The 23,272-nt window shown below is 33.8% G+C and overlaps 3 protein-coding genes across 3 annotated transcripts; 2 read left to right on the forward strand and 1 right to left on the reverse strand.

Annotated features, from left to right (window-relative positions):
* Positions 1-70: 70 nt before the first annotated feature.
* On the reverse strand, positions 71-1,627 carry LOC142545234 (zinc finger protein CONSTANS-LIKE 3-like). Its single transcript, XM_075652283.1, has 2 exons — positions 845-1,627; positions 71-514 (listed from the first exon to the last, which is right to left on the reverse strand). The coding sequence occupies exons 1-2, from the start codon at positions 1,562-1,564 to the stop codon at positions 221-223; spliced, it is 1,014 nt and encodes a 337-aa protein (XP_075508398.1). The 5' UTR covers positions 1,565-1,627; the 3' UTR covers positions 71-220.
* A 9,365-nt stretch (positions 1,628-10,992) lies between these two features.
* On the forward strand, positions 10,993-16,246 carry LOC142545236 (ubiquitin-like modifier-activating enzyme 5). The gene is made up of 14 exons (XM_075652286.1): positions 10,993-11,260; positions 11,921-11,989; positions 12,067-12,180; positions 12,694-12,822; positions 13,205-13,273; positions 13,403-13,555; positions 13,729-13,765; positions 14,277-14,359; positions 14,438-14,512; positions 14,987-15,061; positions 15,240-15,326; positions 15,470-15,585; positions 15,770-15,813; positions 15,924-16,246. The coding sequence occupies exons 1-14, from the start codon at positions 11,171-11,173 to the stop codon at positions 16,064-16,066; spliced, it is 1,284 nt and encodes a 427-aa protein (XP_075508401.1). The 5' UTR covers positions 10,993-11,170; the 3' UTR covers positions 16,067-16,246.
* Positions 16,247-16,678: 432 nt separating this feature from the next.
* LOC142545237 (uncharacterized protein At1g32220, chloroplastic-like) lies at positions 16,679-21,684 on the forward strand. The gene is made up of 10 exons (XM_075652287.1): positions 16,679-16,907; positions 17,845-17,977; positions 18,083-18,171; positions 18,749-18,804; positions 18,906-18,961; positions 19,345-19,438; positions 20,253-20,332; positions 20,758-20,800; positions 21,109-21,200; positions 21,344-21,684. Exons 1-10 carry the CDS (start codon positions 16,861-16,863, stop codon positions 21,515-21,517), a joined length of 864 nt encoding a protein of 287 aa, XP_075508402.1. The 5' UTR covers positions 16,679-16,860; the 3' UTR covers positions 21,518-21,684.
* Positions 21,685-23,272: the final 1,588 nt, after the last annotated feature.

Below are 23,272 nucleotides of genomic sequence, written 5' to 3' on the forward strand. Positions count from 1 at the left end.
CTGTTTAAACGATCATTTGAAACCCCAGAAAACAAAATTTAAGAAACTCAATCTTGACAGTCTGCTGCAGAAACAAAACTTGATCACATTACAGTCCACAGATAAGGTTACATCATTAAAGCTAAAAAAACATCGTCAAGTTGTGATAATTAGGTCCTACAAAACATGCATATACAATATTTGTATCAAACAAGAAATGCAAACAATCCCACGACTTTAACTAAAAAGTTGGGACGACAAAGTAGGAGGAATCAAGTTCGAGCTCTGAACGTTTGGCGAACCTGCCTTTGATTCTAGGCCTCGTCTCCGCATAGGCCTTTCTCGAGGCATATCGGATGGTTTTTTCGAACTTCCTGTTCTTTCTTTTCTCCCTGTACCGCAACACCCTTGCTTCTCTGTCGAGCCCGGAGGCCGGGTTGGCAGGGATAGTCTCGTTGGTCGCAAATGTGTTTATTGCATCGGCCATCGGATTGTGGTCCGGTACCAATCCCGCATCCAAGGACGAAGATGATACCTGTTTTTCAATTTCAGTCAGTAAAAAAGTGATTTAGATTTTTAGTTTATTAGCACCAAAAGTGACTAAGATGATCTGATAGATTGGTATTATGATCCACTGAATCCACATCATGCATGTGCTGTACCGTTGTGAATTCAAGTCAAAATAGCACGCATTAATCTAAAGTTTAATTTTCGAAATCGAGTTCAACTATAAAGTATTTTCCGAATAAGTTTTAATTGTTATTAGAATTAAGACGAACAAAAATGCTGGCTGAAAAAGAATGATATTGCAAATCAAGAAATAATAAAAGATAATATAAGAATGAAGGATATATGAAGAACGTACATTTTGGCGGATGGATTGTGAGGTGAAGTTGTACACGAAAGGCTTGGATCCTGGATAGATCACTTCACAAGTAGGAAACCCGTCAACTACCGGACCCGGAATCTGACCCGATTCGAATTCGTTCTTGCACTGATGAACCGGCACCACTCCATCAGAACAATGGTACTGCTCTTTCTCGTTTATCACTCCAATATTCTTGAGCTTCTGCTCATACGATATCAAATCAAGATCCAAACACGGATTCAGATCATTAAACAAGTACTCGGCGGATTTATATTCGGGCGACCCGGATTCATCGTCCACTTTACTACTCGGGTCGTTGAGGAGCCATGAAGCGGCCTCCGCCTCCTCCTCAGAGAATTCATCCCCGATTATGGCGGTGGAGGGAGATGATCTCATGGCTGAAGCGGCGTTGTAGAAGGGGATGACTGGAAGGCGCTCGTGGCGGCCGGCGAGGGGGTTGACGGAGTGAATATCACGGTCGCACGCGGCGCAGAGCGCCGCAGCGTCGGCTTTGCAGGTAACGGAAGCTGGGGCCTGCTCGCAGACTTCGCAAAGGAAGACACGAGCGTGACGTGAAGCCAGCTTGTTGGCGGCATGGATGTTTGTGTCGCATGTTGTGCAGAGGAAAGAGGAGTCCGTCCGGCAGAACACCGCGGCGGGGGAAGTTTTGCATGCGTCGCATATCTTCGAAGTGGAGCTCCAAGTTTCACCCGCCATTTTTTTTCTTCTTGTATTCGTCTTTTCAGAACTGTATGAAGGAAAATGATACCATCTCCTATTTCCTTGCTTTTAATACACTAAGGACCAATAATACCATCAAAAAGTCATCAAAATTTATTTTGAATTTATTTATTTAAATTTTCGAATTTTGACTTGATTATAATTTAATTAGCTTCCAAGGGTATAGTAGCTTGCGTACTCAACTTCGTTTATTCTAATTTTCAAATATATTTATTTCATCAAATTAATTACATGATACGATGCAAGAATTAATTAAACAAATGATTATTATTTATATCGAGAAAATAAGGTCAGAAGAGGATGGGTAAGGGAGATCACGAAATGGCCAATGAAAAGATGCAACGTGGCATAATATTAGCCATAGAGAAATCGTCGTTAGAATAAGGGGTTGTTTGGCTCTTTGTGCAATCTGTGTCAAAAGAAGAAAAAACAAGGGGATTCATTATGAAGTATGGGTCCCATGTGATTTGAGAGTTTGGGCAACTTGTACCCTTACATGTACGCATAGCTGGAAAACAAAATAAAAGGCAAATTGGTTGTTCGTGGCCGAAGTTTACACGTGATTTCCCGGATAAGAGGAGGGGAAGGCCTCGATCCTACTAAAATTATGAGATTTGTAATTTAATGTTTTACGATGGAGTAGAAGATATAACATTCCTCCACGAAGTCTGTGAGGATACATACACATGCGTGGTATGTTTATTCAACTGAAATAATTATCTAAACATTATATTCTTTTTTGTCATTTTCAAATTATTTATATTTTCATATTTTTTATTAGGAATAAGTAATATAGTTTTGGAGTCGTTGCGGTGGATTTCAAATACAACAAAAAAATTTCAATCAATGGTCTCAAAAATCAATTTTATGAGATTAATCTTTGATTCAACTTATGACAAATAAAAAATATTATTTTTTATGTCAAAATCATTGTTTTTCATTGTAAATATGAATGGATCGATATATCTCACGAATATATATTTATGAGATCATCTCACGAAAAATCTATCCAGACAGCAATTGCAAATTCTTGCAGTAGTTAAAAAAAAAACTGAATTAGAAGGGATAAGGTCACCCCTCTAGCTTTGCGTATATTAGATGTTTTGATGTTGGTGACTGGATATCGATCGGCTTGAAACTCGATACTTGGCCCAATTCTGTTTGGCTTCACCTTGTTTTAATTGCCACGAATGTTGAAATTGTGCCCAAATAATTAATTAAGATAGTTTTGTCCCGTATATATTTATAAAAAAAAAAAAAAGGAGGAAAAAAATACGTACACAAATCTTAAAACTGACGTTTTATATATGTTAGCTTCTACAGTGTTTTCTAGTAAAACTCTATATATGACCTTTTCAAGGTCACCTAATTATAATTATAAGTTATAATAAAAACATGAATAGAGACCTAAACATTTATTTGCAGATGAACCCAAATTTCACAAGATTCCGAGTTAAAATGTGTTTGCAATCTTTAGGCAAAAGAAGAAGCCGATTATCGACTCCAAAAAAAATCAGATTTTTTTTGGAGTAGGGTCTCCAATGATACGATATTTATTTCAGTAAAACAAGTCGATCCAATCTATATTTAAAATAATAAATAATATTTTTTTATGAGTGAAATAAAACAAGAGATTGTACTACAATCAAAGTTAAAATAATTTGTGGCGGCGAAGAAACTAGAAGAAAGGGCGGATTGGATGTTTGGGAAGAAGTTCAGAAGGATCCCTGTGCTCGCAAACTTGGGCTCGACTTTAAATTAATCTTGGGCCATTCCAAACTTGTAGTTTGCGTTGGGATGGTCTATCACCCATCCCTAAATTAAATTTTTTTTTTCCAGTAACAAACACCTTGTCGTGTCTTTAAGACACAGCCATGTAAATTGTCACACGGGACTACATATTTGAAATCCTTAGAAATCTCGTGAAATGATGAATTGCAATCACAAGAATCTCCTAAAATAGTAATCAAACTGTTGAGAAGGAAAAACCAATTCCTTCAAAAGTTATCTAACCATTAATAATGGGGAGATGCAGCCAAAAACATACAACAACTATTTAAGGATTTTATGGTTCAGGTCGTCGAGTGCACGAGATAAACCCTACACGCCACTCATATATAGCTCACACGTAGCTTTCTTCTTTGTTACTTTTAAGATAAGTTGTTGGATTCTTAAATTTTCACGCCCCTAATATATATATTCATATATACCTTTAGAAAATTATATAATTTTTTTGTTGTATATTTGTTTCTTTATGATTTTGATATTTATGTTGTCAAATTTCAATTTCAAATAATTATCTTTGTTTTTGTTTTCATTTTTATAATTTTAATTCTTTTTTTGACGTGAGAATGATGTGACGCAAATATATCGTCGATATGCCGCTAATATATGTATGGTCACATCCACATTCGATGAATAATAAGTAAAATTGTCTAAAATCAGAATATACATGACTATAACTGAAAATAGATAATACAGATAACCAAAATCGCAAAAGAAAATAAAACACACATACATAAGTAAAAATGCAATATGTCTTGTACGTGCTTTCAAGTATCTTTTTATATTTTAATTATTTGTTTAGCGTCATGATGTAGATAGAGATGATTAAAAATGTGAAATTTCAAATTATAGCATAAAAGTGCGTGTATATATAATATATATATGGGTGGTATAGCAAAAATCATGTGACAGAGTAGATGTATAATCTTGAAAATCATTCAACTCGATCAGGCGTACCTCGAAATACATGTGTGTATCAATCAATAAAATCAAAAGGTATCAAACACGATATGTTAGGCGGAAGTACACACAATCAATTTAGGGAAAAAAATTTAAATTATACTTAATTTCCTGAAATACAATTTTAAAAAGCTATCCCTCTAAATCCGTGTTCTTCCGGTTCCTGTTGAATAAACTCGATCGTGGACCATCCACTGTGACATGATCATCCCCGCCTTATTATGATTTTTAATTCGACAAAATTCTATAGTTTTTTTTTTTTAAATGTTATTTTGTTTAAATTTAAGGAACCATCTTCGTGTTTGTGTGTAGTATTGTGGTGTAAGCATTTTTCTCCTCTCTTACATTGTGATAACCAGAAAAAGCCCTGATCATGGATGACCCAAGAAAGTAAATTGATTGTCCGGATCATGGTAGGATTGTAGAAAAAGCTCATAAGTTACAAGAAAGTAAATACCCGGGAAGTCATTCGCTCGGGCAACCCGAGGCCCGAACCTCTTGGGCGAATTCCCAGATGATGATTCACAACCCCGGAAGCCTCGGTAACAATACCACACATGAATGTGAGATCAGATGAAATCTTATCTCAATAAATGTTCCTGACAGAATCATAATGATTTGATGTGATGAAAAAGTCAAGACGGCATGACAACAAGTAGGTGGCGGCTACAAGTGCTGAGTAGACAGTGAAAACAAGAAAAAATCACCATCTTCCTTCCTATAAATAACAGGTTTGTTGTACATTTATTTCATTTAGAGATATATTGGCATATACACACAAGTAACATTTATTCTTTACACTGGTTATCTTCATCTTCACATACTGACTTAAGCATCGGAGTGACCACGTCGGAGTCTATTCACGAGTTCATCTTTTTGCTTGCAGGACTTGGTTATAGCCACATCACATAGATATATTTTCCCTCGAGATATATATATTTGCTCATTTTTTTCTTCAAACAAAACTCTTATCAGATTCGATAAATTGCCCCAACTCAACTCACCCGTTTCACCCTAATCACATCGATTATTTTATCCGAGACAACTTTTTTTTTCCCTTTGTCTTTAATTACTTTATTCTCTTTAACAGAGAAAAAGGTCGGTGGTTGATGATAACTTTAGTTCGATTCATCATTCTTTTCAAATCACGAAGATAAAGATAAAAATAAAAAAAATAACAAAAATTCTATTTTATAACAGTGTTATGGCTAAGCTCGATGTCTATGGCTTTATGCTATTCACTTTTGGGAATCGAAATAACAATAACAACAATACAATGGAAAGATTATTGATCTCATGCAAATCTTATATGTTAAATTCATGTTATATTTTAAAATTTTATTTATATTTAAGTGTGAATTACATATTATATTCCCTTCGAAAATTCGATGTTAATGAAAAAAAATTATTAACTTTTCGTGTTTTCGAATTTTGATTTATTCTGAGTTTTTTGAAACAAGTATTACTAATCTCAGTGATTTTAAAATGGAAGTGTAGGCAATTTTTCCTATATTTTTACTTGAAATAATGGTGTTAATAATTATGTACGTAGAACTTGCCACTCTTTACCCTGTTGGATGAGCATGAGCTAGCTATTAACGGTAATGAAACAAATTCAGAGTAAAATGAGTACGATTTAACAGCTGTGAACAATAAAATTAATTCTCCAAAAACGATAATCTCTCCCGCATTTCACGACTAGAGCTGGTTTTCTCACAACAAAATTTATATATTTTTCTCAGATCTCAAAATTGAACAAAAACCCAAACGCAAAATTATCAATGGATTTGTTCTTGGCTAGGTTGGGATCCTTCGGTTTCTTCTGAATTTTCTTCCACCGTCGGTGTTAATTGATTTTTATTCATGGGATTCTTCGTCTTCTCGGTTTCTTTGCAGTTAAGTTTCTGATCATCGTTAAAAGAAGAAGCCCTACTGGACATGGGCGTAGCCAAGAACGTCGGCTTCACTTCACCGGCCATGATCACCAAATACTTCTCCTCGAATACATGCAGGGCCTTGTCCTCGGAGCTGCTCTCCCCTTTCTCGGTGGCGGCGCCATCGCCATCGACATTGTTCCCTCGGCCGGAGAGTTTCCAGTAAGAGCAGGCGAGGATCAAGAGAGCAAAGGCTATGAGTCCAAGCATCGCGGCCAGGCCGCCGAAGATGTATGGTACAGGAGAGTGCCAGGGAGAGCGTTGGATGGTGGCCGGAGGAGAGAAGGTCGCCTTGGCGGTGTTGGTTGCTTCTGCCGCGGTGTTTTCTGAGAGGTTGGTGGTGTGGAATAACGCGCCGCCAGTTCTCATTTTGTGGATTTTGATTTGATTTTGAAGTTGGAGAGGAGAAATGGTGATGGTGGGGAAGAGATGTCTGGTTTTTGGAAATGGAGTGGAGTGGACGTATATTTATGGACAAATTCCCGGGGGGTGTGTTGGGGTAGGGGTGGGTTAGGAGGTGTCCAAGGCATTTACATGATTTATTAAATAATTAGTTTAATTTTTGATCAATAATTTTTCGATCAAGTTGTTAGAATTTTCGCAATATGATTTATTCGATTAACGTGGTTCATAAATTATTGTATTTGTTCGAGACTTTATAAATTACGCACTCAAAATATTAACCATAAGTTTCATTGTCATAAAAAATATAAGCTATTGATATAATATTTGATGTTTTATGTAAATAATTATATATTTAATATGATCATAAATTCAGTTAAAATGTTACATTAACATTTAAATTATTTCGCACTTATTATATTTGATAGGTTATATGATTTTATTTATGTATTTAAATAAAAATTCAATGTATATTCAGTGATTATGATTGTACCTCGCGCATAATTTTGCACGACTCTAAAAAAAATTTGGATTATCATGGATTCATATATATTTTCATTTATATGTATAAATTATTAAGTTCTTGATAATTCAACAAGAATTTTTGAGTTTCAGAATATGATTTTTATTTATTATATTCATCCAACATAAATATATAGAACATGTATACATGTCATTTGTATTGAATCATCCCAAATTCGAACTTTTAATTTCATTCTTATTACTTTATTATTATTATTTTACGATTCTAGTCTTTTTCATAATTTATATTGCTTCAAATCGTTGTTAGTATCAAATATTTAGTATTAATGCGGCTTAATTATGTGATTAAACTATTGTTTTTACATACATGTATTGATTTCGAAGTTCAAAATTCAAATCATAGTAAATGTTTTTTTAGTGAACTTTAAACAAAAAACCGATGATTGGAATATATGAAGTAATATCACCAAACAACTCATGAAGTTGTGGTCAAACTTAAATTCCAATAATTAACGGTGGACAAAATCAAAACTTATGGTACGAACGATAAATAAAAACGCATAAAAAATAACTTACGAAACATGTGGTTGTAAGAAATATATTATAAACTCTCTTCAAATCCGGTAATTGTCATTTTAAATCAACCCTTCGAATCATCGTTGAATCAAATCATTTCATTCAGACGCAACTTTAGGCAAAAAATTTATATTTTTGGAGATAAAACTTATTGTGGGCATCAAATTTTCTTAGGATTATCTTCAACAAATTTAGTTTGATGGCTTTAATTGGTTAACCGAAAAGAAGAAGAATTAGGTGTACTATCAATACGAATTTAATGGTGCCCCAACTAGAAAAACGATTTCTCCACCAACCAAAGCAAAATGGAACCTTCTTATATAGGATTTAAATTTGATTCTTTTACATTATATTTTGATTCTGGCATAGGGTTCTATTGCCTAATCTTGCAACCATGAGTAGACTATTAATCACATTTTATTGTATTGCATTAACTTTGTTTTTGTTTTTGTTTTTATTTTCATTTTAGTTTTTTTTTTTTTCATTCCAATATTGATATAACAACATAAGTGTCATCAATATTCGGCGTCGTGTTAGCATTTTAGGAACCAAAATAAAAACTAAATTTGCAACAATTTTAAAAAAAGTCATCGCACTATGCTAAAATGTGACTAAATACAATATCAAAATCACAATGAGATCGTGTAAATTTTACGTGACCAAACCATAATTTTCTTAAAAACAGCAACATATTTATGTCCAGTATATAATAAAGAGTGGAAAATGATGTCATTTGTCATATTTTCTCCCTCTAAATCGAATCGAGTTGAATATTAATAGGAAAGCAAACATCGCCCATAAACTAATTAACATTGATATTCCTATATAGTGCCGATTCTTATTCTCAACTTGCATAACAAAATGCTTCAAGTGAAATAATGAACATTTAGTCCCATCACAGGAAACTGCACTTGATCATTTTTCTTTTTAGTGTGATTTAGTTTTGTAGCGCCTCATGACAAGGATCGCAATCACACAATAATTTGTGTGAGAAGGTCTCACATGTCGTATTTTGTGAGACGGATCTCTTATTTGAGTCATCCATGAAAAATATTACTTTTTATGCTAATAATATTAATTTTTATTGTGAATATTGGTAGGATTGACCCGTCCGTCTTAGAAGAGACCTACTCTTATTTTATTAATTAGATCCCTTAAATCATATCCAGATTTAGTGTACCATTATTTTATTGGACCCAGTTACTTCGTCACCTTCCACTATCTCGAAATATTTCCAAAATTTCAAACAAGCGTGAAATGTGCTTAGTTTCCAATTCAATCATTAAGCATGAATGATTAATTAATTAGCTGGTGTGTGTGATCAAGTAGAAAAATGAAAATATATATATATATATATATATATATATTTGAAAATGAAAGTTATTAATTTTAAACCGAAATAGTTGCGAAGAGAGTATGAAGTATGAAGTAAAAAAAAATGTGAAATATAAAGTTGATCGGTTTAACAGTACTTTTGAGATTATCAAAGAGTTTCATCAATATACAAAAGTTGGTTTTGAGGTTTAATTTTAATTAATAGTATAGATGAATGTAAGCGTGTTTTTAATCAAAATTCAAGGAAGGAAATTCTTAATTTTTAATACAATTTAATAAAATTGAACCAAATAATAAAGAAAATAACGTACAAATATAATAACTTTAAGTGCATAAATTTTATGACGAGGAAATGAACAATCGACAGCCCATGGTTTTTGTGGGATGTATTTTTCGATATTAATATTTTATTTTCATAAAAAAAATATAGCAAGATTTTTATTTAATATTATTTTCTTTATTTTTTAGCAATCCACACATATTCATTAAATATATTATCTTCTCCAACAAATTTTTTTTGTCATATTAGAACAGTCATTAAATAATAATAAAATCGAAAATTTCTTTCTGAAATCTGTGTTTCCAATATTTTTTTTAAAATATATATGAAAATATATACATATATATATTTATAAGACCGAACATAGTATATCAAAAAAAATATAAACCAAGATTGCAATGATGCGTTTCATTATTTTAGGGCACTTGGTGTTCCCATGGAGGGTGAATATGTGACATTTAACATATTTTAAGTCAGCCATTATTATTCACTTTATGGATAAGGAAGCACCAAAATCTTTTTGCCACTAAACATTAAACAATCATTTGCTCCACATCTACGAGGCTTCGCCTAGGTTGTGATCTTAGTTAATTTTCTTGTAATAATGTAAATTGTTGCCCATGGGCGGAGGCATGTACTTGTTTACCCGGGCTTTGACCCATTTTTTTTTTTAAAATATATATATAAATTTTATATAATTTTGGAATAATAAGATATTAGTCCGGGTAGATCAATTTAAAATATTAAAAGATATTATAGTTTAAAATTCCAGCCCGGGCAGAGCCATATTTCTGGCTCCGCCCCTGTTGTTGCCTGATTGGGATTTCTTTGCTTTTCAGGAATATGCTTTTCTTTACAAGTACGTACGTGATTTCATTTATACAACTCAAACAAAGCAAACCTAAAACTTTGAAGTTGGTCGATCGCAATTAATCGATCCCTGGCAAATGATAAGTGGATACGTGACATAAAATATAATTTCTTAAAATGTAGAAATTCGATGAATAATGTGTTTATTATACATCGTTCTTAGGTATGTTATGAAATTTGATGTTGTGATGTAATAATTGACCTTGTTAGAAAAGTAATCGAAATGTGATATTAGATTAGATTTACAATTTAAAATATCAGAGTTGTATATTTATCATCATACATATAACTTTTGGTAAAATGACGAACGTTCGATCCTATAATTGGTATCAGATCTAATATCATATGTTCGATTACTATATATTAGTGCTTTGAATTATTATCAAACTATCTTAAAAATAAATGGAAAATTAAAATTTTAAAAAATTACTTCCGCAGCAAAATGCAAAATGTTGCTCCTTAAGAAAGGCATGAGATCTGCATATAATTTTTTATTATACATATACATGCATATAATATTATATAATATTTATGCATACATAATTTTGTCATTATACATATGTACGTTGTACATTATACTATTAAGGATAAAAAATATTTTATTTTACCAAAAAATAAATAGAAGCAGCTTAAACAATTTATATTATCCAGCCCAGGATTGAAAGAAAGCCGAGATATCCGTGGCGGCTGTTCATTGGTGTATACCTCGCAAAACACGTTAATTACCGGTTCACCATTCCAAACCGGTTTCCTACTGCCATTCGAGCTACACCACTGACCGGCTCAAACGATTTTCATACTTTTTTCAATTGAAACCGATTGTTATTGAATAAAAAAGTTTCTTCATTTTTTACAATCAACACTGAATTTGATCACCCATTTTGTAATTGGAACCGGGTTTCAATAATCGAGCTGAATTCCGACAAGAATTGACTAGGTGTGTTTAATCCTGAGCTTATGGACTCAGAACTGAAAGATTTGTTAGGTGATCTCCATACGCTCAGAGATTCTTTACATGATCGACTCCTTCAAGCTTTAGTCGATAAGGTGATTTTGGGTTTCGTGCATTTCTGGGAATTTTTTTTATTTGTTCTGTGGAGGAATTACGTTTTCTTTGCTGATGCTTCTGCCGTGGCGTATCGGTGGAGCCCTATGAATCTATCATCTGATTTTTCGACGATGTTGGTCTATATGCCTGTTTAGTCCGCGCTCTGTTGTCGGATTGTTTCACATTGTTTTGTTCATTGAGTTTAGGGACCATGTAGGATTTGGTCTTTCAAAATGGAAGTTAACGAGTACAAATTATTTGGAATTCAGAGGGTATGAGGCTTTTTAATATCGGTGCAAGAATCTTAGCAATGGTGGCTTTAATATCTGCTTCATGCATAAAGGTTGTTTATTTAATTTTATATTTGTCCTAAATTTTAGTACTTTGCTATCATTCTGAATAGGTATAAAGAAATTGGACAAAATTGTTTTCTTTAACGAAGTTTTAGACGTAGGGACGTGACTGACAGCTAAAATGAAATGAATGATAGGATTCGTCGCTCCATGGGAGGGGAAAATGTGGGGATACAGCTAAAGGAATGATTTTGCATCATATTCAAAAAATTTCTCCGCACGAGATGCTATGTTGTTGATTCTTAATTTTCATGGACCTGCATTGAGTGTAGATATATGTGTTGTTTTGATATTTTTGGTGCTTAGATGCGTACACGTGTTGAGCGACTTTCTACAATGGAAAAGGTGGGGGTTGGGCAGCGTTCCAAAATCAAGGTACTTTTGTTGCATATTTTGATGCCATAAATATTTTACTGAACTCTGTATGATATTTCAAGCATATGACATTGTAGGTTATGAGCGCTGAGGTTGTTGATAGCAACCCTTATAGCAGGCTCATGGCACTTCAAAGGATGGGAATCGTGGAAAACTATGAAAGAATACGGAAATTCTCTGTTGCCATAGTTGTCCGTACTCGAATTTTCTCTTCAGATGTGCCTGTCTTTAAATAATGCTCTTTTAATTTTTGTGACTTTTAACAGTGCTTAATTATATAATATGCATGCTTATGAATGTTAGCAATTATTCATGCATAAGCACTATATAATATGCATGCTTATGAATGTTAGCAATTATTCATGCAAGACTTATGCACTGTTCATTCTGTTTGAATCAGAATATTAAGAATTTTTTGTTGCAAAAAATTGTGCCATTTCCTTTTTCTCAAGTGCTTGATTATCCTTCCCTTTTCAGCTACATTTCTTGTAATTTCTTCTAAACTACTGAATGGGATACTTTTCTAGCGGTTGGTTAAATCCTTGTGCAACCTATGTATTTTTTTAGGAGAAGTAACCTGTGTAATTTTATGTTGGTGTAAAACCGATGTAATTTTATGTCGGTCTAATACATGTGTAATTTTATGTGCGGTGTAATAGTATAGTATCTGCTATTGTCCTCATATCACTGTTTATGCTTTGCAGGGTATAGGTGGTGTTGGCAGTGTTGCTGCTGAAATGCTAACAAGGTGTGGTATCGGTCGCCTTATGTTGTACGATTATGATAAAGTGGAGTTAGCTAACATGAATAGACTTTTTTTCCGTCCAGATCAGGTGCTTTTTATCACTTATTATATCATGTGGTCGGGGATATGAGATCACTTTTCTTTTAATTTCTTGAAGTGAGCTTGGTTTATTATGCAGTTTATCTAAGACCTTTCAAAAGCTATTAAGTTTTTCAAGTTACTGATTTTGGGGAATCCTTCCTTGAGCAAAAGTACGAAAGTTAATAATCCTTTTCTGGTCTGAGAAGAAACAGAAAAAAAAAAAAAAAGCTTGAGAAAAATATTTTCAATATTTTATATTCTTCTCCAAGCTTGATTGAGTGATGTTATTTCGAAACTCCTATGAATAACTACTTCCAAATAATTCCAATCCTAGGCTACATTTTTCTTTTGACAAGCACTATACGAGGTCAGTTTTTTCCCATTTCTAGGCCGGTATGACTAAAACAGACGCTGCTGTTCAGACTCTTTCAGACATAAACCCTGATGTTGTGCTTGAGGTGAAGTATTCATGATGACTTTAGCTCTTTCACCACTCCCTCCCCAACTCAAAAAAAAATTCAAAATGTGATTTTAGGGATTTTTAACATATGCTTCTGTGATGTTGATCGGTTGATACATTTTCTCAGAGCTATACATTGAACATCGCAACAGTGCAAGGTTTTGAAACATTTATGTCAAGTTTAAAAAACAATTCATTTTGTCCCGACAAAGAAGGTAGTGGAGTTGATCTTGTTGTAAGCTGTGTGGATAATTATGAAGCAAGGATGGTGGTAAATCAGGTGAGTCCTGTTATCTTGCAATCTGAAATTTTCTTTTTGCGTGCAGATAGTTTGGATTCAGTACCTTGTCATTTTGTATTCCATATGTAGACTATAATTAATATACTAAATTGAGGAGATTTAGTTTGCTCCCTCCATTTTACCTCACTTGAAACGTGTGGTTGTATATGCAGGCTTGCAATGAGTTGAATCAGACTTGGATGGAGTCTGGTAAATAATACAATGTTATTGCTTTCGGTTAATTTAACTTTAGAAATTATTGTTGTTTTAGAACTGCAAAATTCAATTTCTTCGTCCTTGTATTATGTTGGATATTTTAGTGAGATTAGCAAGTCGTTTTCTGAATGAGTTCTTGCTGTAGCATTGGAGATGATGTTGGAAGAATTGGCTTCAATTATTTATGGTCTACTCCATGTTTCTACATAAAACCATTCTTGAAAGTACTTAGGAGGCATTACTTATCTCCATATGATTCTAAAGTTAATTGCTGATCGTTTGAGTTTTGTCTAGCGTCTTGTATAAAAAATGAGAACTGTTTCATTCATTGATTTTTTCAAGATCCCTGAGGACTGTGGAAGTCAAGTGGCTTAATTATTTGCTTTTTCCTTCTTTGGTCACATTAATAGTAAATTCTTATAAGGTAGACCTACATAAAAAAGATAATGTATATTATTGTGCGACATGTTTGTGTGTGGATTTATTCGAGAAATACTTTGTACAGGTGTCTCCGAGAATGCTGTTTCCGGTCACATACAGTTGTTGATTCCTGGTGAAACTGCCTGTTTTGCATGTGCACCTCCCTTGGTAGGTTTACCATTTGAAAACGTTTTTCCTTCTGAAATTGAATACAAAGCAGAGGCGGATCATATGAAATTATTTTAGGTTGTAGCATCAGGGGTTGATGAAAGAACCTTAAAACGTGAAGGGGTTTGCGCTGCATCTTTACCTACTACAATGGTAAACATTTTTTTGCTCTCTCTGCTCTGTTGCCTTTTCTCTATGTTTTTCGGAGTGAGAGTTGGTTTACTGCTGAGAGTCAAATTAATAATTTCTAACAATCTGTATTGGCAAGGATTATAGTTGTTTACGAATCGTGTGGATAAACAAAGTTGTTATGAACGCTATGTGTTTTCATATATTATTATCGTTATTGTATTTTTATTTCCTGTAGGGCCGTAGGCTGCAACACAGAAATGGATTTTGTATTTGACTATATTCCACACAACGTTCTTTAGAAATTGGTTTGATGTATTCTTGCTAGTTTAAAATCGATCAATACTTTGTGCCACTGGATTATTTTCGCCATCTCCTTTTGGTGGGGTACAGCCCAATTGCTGGCTTCTCTATGAATTCATATTGTCATAACTTGATGCTATTTCTCTTTCCTTCGGCAATTTTTTTTCAAACCTAACTACATAATTTTACTCGAAGGGAGTTGTTGCTGGCCTTCTTGTCCAGAATACACTTAAATACTTGCTGAAGTTTGGGAATGTCACCCCTTATCTGGTAATTCATATCACACACTTGATTTTCTGTTTCACATTCTCTATTATTATCACATCCTCTGCTTGTATCCCTACTCTTTAAATAAGATACAGTGCCGGATTGTCCTTTCTGTAGAATATGTTGCTGTTTTGTTCATTTCGGTTCTTTTTAATGATTGATTTTACTTTCTCAACTATAGGGTTACAATGCCCTCAAAGACTACTTTCCAACTATGGAAATGAAGCCCAACCCTCAATGTTCTAATGCTGCTTGTTTGGAGAGACAGGTAAAACAACCCAGAGGATACTTTTTCATAAATTGTTGTAAAACCAAAATCCATGTTAATATATTTCATTATACATTATTCTGTATAGATGTCTACCGAATTATTCAATTTTTTCATATAGTGGATAAATGTTTATCATGCAGAAAGAATACATACGTGCAAAGCCAGAAAGGGATGCTGCTGCTGCTAGAGCCGAAATGGAGGCTGATGAAATACTGGAACCCGAGTGTCTCCATGAAGATAATGAATGGAATATAAGGTAACTTGCACTTGATTTTAGTTTCGGATGTCAACCTTGAAAAACCATAACTCAAACCTTCATCAAAGTAGCCTTGGTAGATCCGCTAGACTAATCTAGGCTTGACAATGTAAACCTTGTAAATGCATCCATTTTCGTACTGTTTCAAGTTCTTAAGCTGTATTCTGATCTTTGTTGTGATCAGTGTTGTTGATGACAGTGATGTACAAGGCTCAGCTTCCAATTCTGGTTATATCTTTTCTCCTCTTGTGCTGCCAATTCTCTCTATTTTCAAATTTTCTCGCCTCCACTACCGCGCACTGCCTCGTTTTTTATCTTCACTTTCTTTTCTCATTCAGGTACTCTGCCAGAAGGTCTCGTTCATGAGCTTCCAAGCGCCGACGAATTTCAGACACGGCCTGCTTCCGAGGAAACCACGGATACTGTTACCGACCTCGACGATCTGAGAAGGCAGCTTGAAGCCCTTAATGCCGGTCCTTAATTTTTGATAAATTAGATTAACTTTCGCATGGAATGCAACCCAAAGAGCCGAGACTTGGCAGATGTTCTTGAAGATATATATATATTTATATATATCTTGAAAAACGTCAGGAAAATGCCATGACTAAGTGATTCCAATATTTTTTTTCCCAACTGTGTTGCAATCAATCTATGTTTCGATTACTTTTCTTATTTAAATTATTTATATTCCAATATTTGAACTTAATGGATTATTTCAATTCGACTCGATGGATAGTTGAATCACTCGAGTCTAGTTTTAAAACCATTTTGACCCATCTTGGTTTAAAAATCTGTTCAAATTGGATAAAAGTTCGACCCATTTATTTTTATATCTATTTTTATTTCATTATTTGTTAGATTAAAATTATCACACAAAGTTATAAATATATTTATATAGTATATAAAAGTACACATTTTTTTCCAATTCACTGTCGCATAGCCTAACTGAGGGAATTGACTGGATAAGAAAAAATTCATTAAGATATTAATCAGGTTTTATATTTTCGAATTTTAATTGAGCCCAAAACAGATGGGCCGTGTATCGAATGATGTATCCAAATCCCAATCCGATGGAAAGTTCTGGCAGGCAGCCGCATTAATGTCCTACGTGTCGACACCGGAATCCGCCACGTGCCCGATTTTGGCTCCAGTATGCTTGCCTATTTATGCATTCCACTTGATGCACAGAAAGGAGCGAGTCGCCCATAAGCTTCCATAAACACAAACTTCGCGAAAAGATTCTCCTTTTTGGAGCTAAAGCTGAAGGGAATAATAATGTCTCGATTGATTAGTCGTTCAAAGCTCTCCTCCATCGTATCCTCGTAAGCTTACCGTTTTATTTATTTATTTTTTACCCAGTTCTTGATTTTCTTGATTCCTCGTTGTTTATTTTCTCTCATCTTTTGTATGGGAAAGTGGGAATATTGTAGAAAAAACGATTCTTTTTGTGTTATTTTTTCCCGTCTTGATTGGTGATTGGGGGTGCTTGTTTTATTGTGTGTTAATTAGGTTTTTAACCAATATGTCGGTTGTGGGATTGCGCTCTTTGTTTGTTATTTGTGAAGTGTTAAGTAACTGTGATTTTCTTAGAGGAGATTATCGGGGTTCGAAATGCTGAATTGGTTTTGGGTATTGCTTGCGTGCCGTAACCTATTTCCTTCTTGATTGCCGTAACCTATTTCCTTCTTGATTAGTACTTTTTTCAAATTGGAGAATTTACTTTTTCTCCAAGAAATGCAATTTTTTTGTTCATGAACTTATTTGATTTCTTTTTTCGGAGGAGTCACTTGCATTTTCATTTCCTATACCAGAAAGGGAATTGATTTGTAATTCTAATGATTTTATTTTCATTTTCCATCACTAAATGCCTAAATCCTTGATTCTTCTGAGTTTTTAATTCATTACCTAGAAGATGATCTTTCAGTTGGGTTTTGGAAAAAGGGTGGTGTGTATAAAATAACACTGCAGCTCAAGCAATTTTAGAAGTGATCATGAAGGTAGTTCAAGTCTGACTTTGAGTTCACTCAAATTAAAAGAAGCCAATGCATAGCGCTAAAGGCCAAGTCCTTAAAATTACAAATGTTTCATATATAAGCTGTACGAGTCTGAGTGATTTATGCATCTCCTCGAGTGTTAATTTGGTTACGATATTTCATTTACTGTCTCTTTTGTCTTCCTCTTGCCCTTTTTTATTTGAATCTGTTCTTTTTTCTTCTCGGGTTATTTATATTACTTCAAATAACATCTTTTCAACCTCAGAATTGCGGCCTCGAGAAATGGGCGGTTTTTATCCACTGTTTCTGAAAATCCTTTTGACAATAACAATCCTCCTAAAACTGATAAAGTTGATGAAGCAGAGACGGTACATGTCCCTCCGCCTCCAACAGAGAAGGTATATCTTTGTATTCCAATGGCATAAAATTGCATCACCAGGCCAGAAATTTTTTTGCTACCTGTCATTGGGATCATACTGGATTTTTATGGTCTTATAATTCAGTTGCTTGTGCTCGGCGGAAATGGATTTGTTGGTTCTCATATCTGCAAGGAAGCTTTGGACCGTGGTTTGACAGTTTCTAGCCTCAGCAGGTATTATATCCCACTTGAGATTGTCTCCTTGATTTGTCTGACTGCTAAGTATATACGAGGATGACCACTTGAAAAAGAAAGCTTATAATAGAGAGGGAAAGGAGTCTCACGGGGTTCCCACTGTCACCTGTCTCTTTTTTCCCCCAAACTTCCAAGGAAATGCTTAGCAATACGTTTTTGTGTAACTGCTTCAACCCTTGAATTTGTCAGCTGGAGTTGCTTTTTTCAAAAGGGTGTTCACCAGCTGCGTACTAAGTTAATGTAATACAATGGTTCTTTAACTACCTAGAATCTTCATTTAGTAGCGTCTATGCATCTTTAAAATTTGAGTGAATTATCCATCTTAATGGAGCTCGGTTACTGTCACCTTTTGTTGTGATATATTTTATTAATTGACATGTAGATCGAGTGCAAGTAAAACATTGTTGCTATTTTTAAGCAGAAGTTTGTTTACCTTCGTGAGGGAATGAGTTATGTTATCATTTTAATGACCTTCCCATCGATCTTCACTCGTAATTTTTCTGAACTTTCTATTTGGTTTTGATTCGTCTGGTCCTGACAGAAATGCTATTTGCAGATCAGGTGGATCGTCAATCGGTGAACCCTGGGCAAGCAGCGTGATTTGGAATCAAGGTTTACTTCTTCTTGTCAAGTATAAACATTCACCATTTTTTCCTGTTTTCATTTAGCGAAGAGTCTTCATTCATTTTAGTTCCTTTCTGACTTGCTTGAAGGTAATCTTTTTTCGATGGATTCGTGGAAGGATGTCTTGAAGGGAGTGACTTCAATTGTATGTATTCATTTATTGTAATATATAATTAAACACATATATCACGTTTGAGCGACTTTGGACCTTGAAATTTCAGAGGTATACTCTGCTCAACATGTCCTCGTTTGAATTTAGAGAAGGATGTATTGAAGGGAGTGACTTCAATTGTACGTATTACTTATTATAACATATAATTTAAAATTATATATAAAAAATGTTTGAGTGACTTTGGACGAGAAACTTCAGAGTTATACTCTGATAAAAAAGTTCTCGTTTGAATTTTGAGAGGCTGAGGGTGGTGGGCTCATCCTTCTTGTATCCAATATATCTGAGAGAACTTTAAGTTTGTCTACTCCTTTTGTCAAATTTCCCTGTCTCCATATCCGAATTTTCTTTTTCTGCAGATTTCTTGTGTTGGTGGTTTTGGTTCTAATGCGGAAATGTACAAAATCAATGGAACTGCAAATATTAATGCTATAAGAGCTGCCTCAGAAGAAGGTATTGCCACGCTTTTCTTTTTGGCAGTTCACTTGTTCTTACACTCTTAGTTACTGAGAATTTAAAGGCGCGTCTGACATAAATGATGAAATTCTAATATAACCTTAGTTTAATCTTCTCACAAACTTTGTATATACTTTGCAACTTTTTAAAGTGGTGTAGCATTAATTAAACTCGTTGTTTGGCCCCAAGACTATTGCATACATCTATGCCCGTGTGATATTTGTATCTATTTCCAGTTGATTGGAAGTTTGGGAGGTTGAAATGTGTTCTCTCTTTGTTTATCATTTTTTAGAGGGAAATGATCAATTGTGAACATAAAAGAGAGTTCTATAAATTTGGTTAAAATGGCTCGAAACTTCTCTATATCATCGCTTGGTAAAGTGGAACTTTTTGGTGAGCGTACTTGAGTTATTTTATCGCACTCAGAAGTTTTATATGATGTTTGGTAAAAAAAGGTTTTTACTATCAACTATCTAGTGTGAAATAGTGCAATTAGGCATATTTATTGCTATTTTGTTCAAAATTTAGTTGTATGTTTGGATTCAGTATTTGACTAGGACTCAAAGGGCCATCATTTGAAGAAATCCATCTACAGTTTATACAAATTCCGAATCTTTTCGCTTTTGGATTCTGAATTTCGACAAACGTGAATTTTTAACAGAAAATACGAAACTAGAAATCCTGGTGAAAGAAATCAGTTAAAAATAATTTGTACACAACATACGATTTGAGCTCCTTCATCTACTCGTTAGGAAAAGGTCCAATACAAATAAAAAAAATGTATTAAATTTTTCTTTCTTTGTATTCGTAGGAGTAAAGAGATTTGTGTATATTTCGGCTGCTGACTTTGGTGTGATGAATTACGTGCTTCAAGGATATTATGAAGGAAAGGTATTGTAAAAAACGCTCCTTTTTGCTGTACCAATCGTGAGGTTATTGTTGCTACAAGGATGTCTTTTGCTTTCCTGCGTTTTGTCTAATCAACGATTTTACCCAAACATATACTTCGTATGTTTCCCACCACCCAGCTTCTATCTAAATACTAGAAATCAACCGCTCCACCACCCGGTAATTTTGTTGGTCACCCCAGCTTTCCATCATTACATGAGTAGACAAGACTAATTGTGGCGCTCGGCTTTAGGGAACACCCAAGAGAGAGAATTTCAAAGCTCGGAAACAACTAGAAAGCTTGTGTGCCATTAAAATTTAAAAGTGCAAGGGAATCTGTAATCAGAAGTTTACTAGAATTCCACGTGCCATGTGCTTTGTAGTTATATTTTATGTCCTAATGTTTTTGTGTATTCAATGTGATGCAGAGAGCAGCTGAGACAGAATTACAAGTTAGATATCCATATGGAGGTGAGCTATCTCTGTCCTGCAGAAAATATAGTTTATGGAACAAAATCATTTCAGCGTCTCGCGTAATGCTCTCTTGATCTTAATGGGGATTCTTGCAGCATGCTGTTGTGCAAACTGTTCCTTCTCGATAGAAACTGTTATTCACTTCTTGAATTTTTGTCCTTTTCAATTCTCAGGCCTGCATATTTTAATTTCATTGAAAGATTTGTGTGACTTAGGCTTCTTGTAGTCTTACCAACCCTAATTTTAGCATATAGAAAACGGATTTGTGGCCCTGATGAAATTTTTTGCAATCGGTTCGGTTTTAGGGGTAATTCTGAGGCCTGGATTTATTTATGGAACACGCCGTGTTGGGAGCATGAAGTTGCCTCTTGGTGTGATTGGTTCTCCACTAGAGATGGTGAGATTCTTTACTTGTCTGTTTACTATTCTCAGTTTTCCATCATGCATATTGAACCATCTGAAAGCGTATTGAACCATCCGACGGAAAAGAAAAGGCTTTCGCCAAGGAACTGAGTTTCCATGAGCTCTTGAATTTTACAGGTGCTGCAGCATGCTAAACCACTGAGTCAGGTCCCCTTGATTGGACCCCTTTTCAATCCTCCAGTTAATGTCACTGCAGTTGCCAAGGTTGCTGTGAGGGCGGCAACGGATCCAGTTTTCCCTCCAGGCATAGTCGACGTCTATGGGTTATTACGGTATAGTCAGCAGAGATAGGCGTAGGCTTTGATTATCTTTCGGTGAATTGTTGCGTAGAGGCCCGAATAAATTTTTAGACCATAGCTGGCTGGCACAATTTAGATAAGCATATTTATTGGATTTTTAATGTTTAGATTACTTGCACAATTTTACCATTTATTTAACAATGGATTTTAAATGTTTAATTCATTGCGATATGTAATATACATTTATAATATAAAGAAGACGGTTTACATTTATTTAAAACAATTTATAAGTTTTTATTAAGTTGTTTTAGGAGTTTATGAGTCGTCAGCTATTATTTTAAAATAAATATTAATATGTTTATTATTATGATTTTTTATTGTGAAAATAATATTATAAGTCAAGGTAAATAGGTGTATATATATGCATTATTTTTATATGATTTTAATATTAAAAAATATATCTATTTTCATATTTAGATAAATTGATGTTCTTGGAAAAAAATTATTTAATATTATTTTTTATATATGCAATTAAAATGTTGATTTAAAAAATTGTAATTATTAATTTATTCAATAAAAATTTAACAGTTTAATTTTTTATATCTTAATAAAAAGATAGAACAAGATAAAAAAACAAAGTGATAGATTGGAAATTTTAAGAAACGAGAATAAAATGTGGATTTAATAAGATATATAAAAATATTTTAGGAAAGTGAAATATTAAAATAAGATTTTTTTGAAAAAATTGATGTATCTCAAATTTTTTTAAAAATACTTATAAACTGTTAAATAGCTTATTTTTGACAGTTTATTAGTTGTTTATAATTTTTTATGAAGCAAATTAAGTTTTAAGCTCTGTCAAACAACTTTTCAGCAGGGGATGACCTTGAGTTTTTATTTAATTTATTTAACAATAAAAATTTTCATACAAATTCTAAATTCTTGATTGTGTAAAAGTTAATTCAAAAATTAACGATTAATGGTGATTTCTCTAATTAATTGGTCAGGCAATGAAAATTATTTGATATTTAATATAATTATAAATATTTTTATATTTATGTTCTTTTCATTTAATTTAATTGATCCCATCAATTTTGATTTGGTTTATGGTCTATAAACAAAATAAAATTCAGATTTTGTTTTTTTTTAAAAAAAATAATAAATTTATCTTGTAATAGGGTTCGTTATGTCCGCGCCTAAACCCGAAATTACTCTAAAAAAATAATTGTAAAAATTGTGTTAGACGATTTCACGGGTCGTATTTTGTGAGATGATCTTTTATTTGGTTCATTCATGAAAAAATATTATTTTTTATACTACTAGTATTAATTTTTATTGTTAATATTGATAGACTTGATCCATCAATAAAAGATTTGTGATATCGTTTCATAAGATAGCTGCGCAAAAGTAATTACGCAAAAGTAATTACGCTACTGAGTATGATTTGACGACGTTGCCCTACTTGATCTCCGGTGTTCTCCGCGTACCACGCGCCACCCGTACACGAGGTAAACAAGGAGAATTGGCGAAACGATGAACGGCAAAAGCAGCCAGCCGCAACCGAACGACGGCCGCCATGACGATGATGCTGCACTCACCGATTTCCTCGCCTCTTTGATGGACTACACGGCCACGGTGATAGCCATTACATCTAGTCAACTATACGATTATCTTTCCGTTATTTTTAAATTAATTACAATTTTTATATTGATGTACAGATTCCTGATGAATTGGTGGAGCATTACCTGGCAAAAAATGGCTTCCAGTGTCCCGATGTCCGATTGTAGGTACTCTTCTCCTTTCTTGC

Source organism: Primulina tabacum, chromosome 5 (assembly GCF_025594145.1).
Source record: "Primulina tabacum isolate GXHZ01 chromosome 5, ASM2559414v2, whole genome shotgun sequence".
NCBI classification, from domain to species: domain Eukaryota; kingdom Viridiplantae; phylum Streptophyta; class Magnoliopsida; order Lamiales; family Gesneriaceae; genus Primulina; species Primulina tabacum.

Bases quoted from the DNA above. Each gene is read 5' to 3' on its own strand.
- LOC142545237 (XM_075652287.1), top strand. From the start codon at position 16,861: ATGTCTCGATTGATTAGTCGTTCAAAGCTCTCCTCCATCGTATCCTC. The intron at 17,978-18,082 runs GTATATCTTTGT...CTTATAATTCAG, and splicing joins CTCCGCCTCCAACAGAGAAG to TTGCTTGTGCTCGGCGGAAA. The intron at 18,805-18,905 runs GTTTACTTCTTC...ACTTGCTTGAAG, and splicing joins CAGCGTGATTTGGAATCAAG to GTAATCTTTTTTCGATGGAT.
- LOC142545236 (XM_075652286.1), top strand. From the start codon at position 11,171: ATGGACTCAGAACTGAAAGATTTGTTAGGTGATCTCCATACGCTCAGA. The intron at 13,766-14,276 runs GTAAATAATACA...TACTTTGTACAG, and splicing joins TCAGACTTGGATGGAGTCTG to GTGTCTCCGAGAATGCTGTT. The intron at 15,062-15,239 runs GTAATTCATATC...TCTCAACTATAG, and splicing joins GGAATGTCACCCCTTATCTG to GGTTACAATGCCCTCAAAGA.
- LOC142545234 (XM_075652283.1), bottom strand. From the start codon at position 1,564: ATGGCGGGTGAAACTTGGAGCTCCACTTCGAAGATATGCGACGCATGC. The intron at 515-844 runs GTACGTTCTTCA...ATTGAAAAACAG, and splicing joins CACAATCCATCCGCCAAAAT to GTATCATCTTCGTCCTTGGA.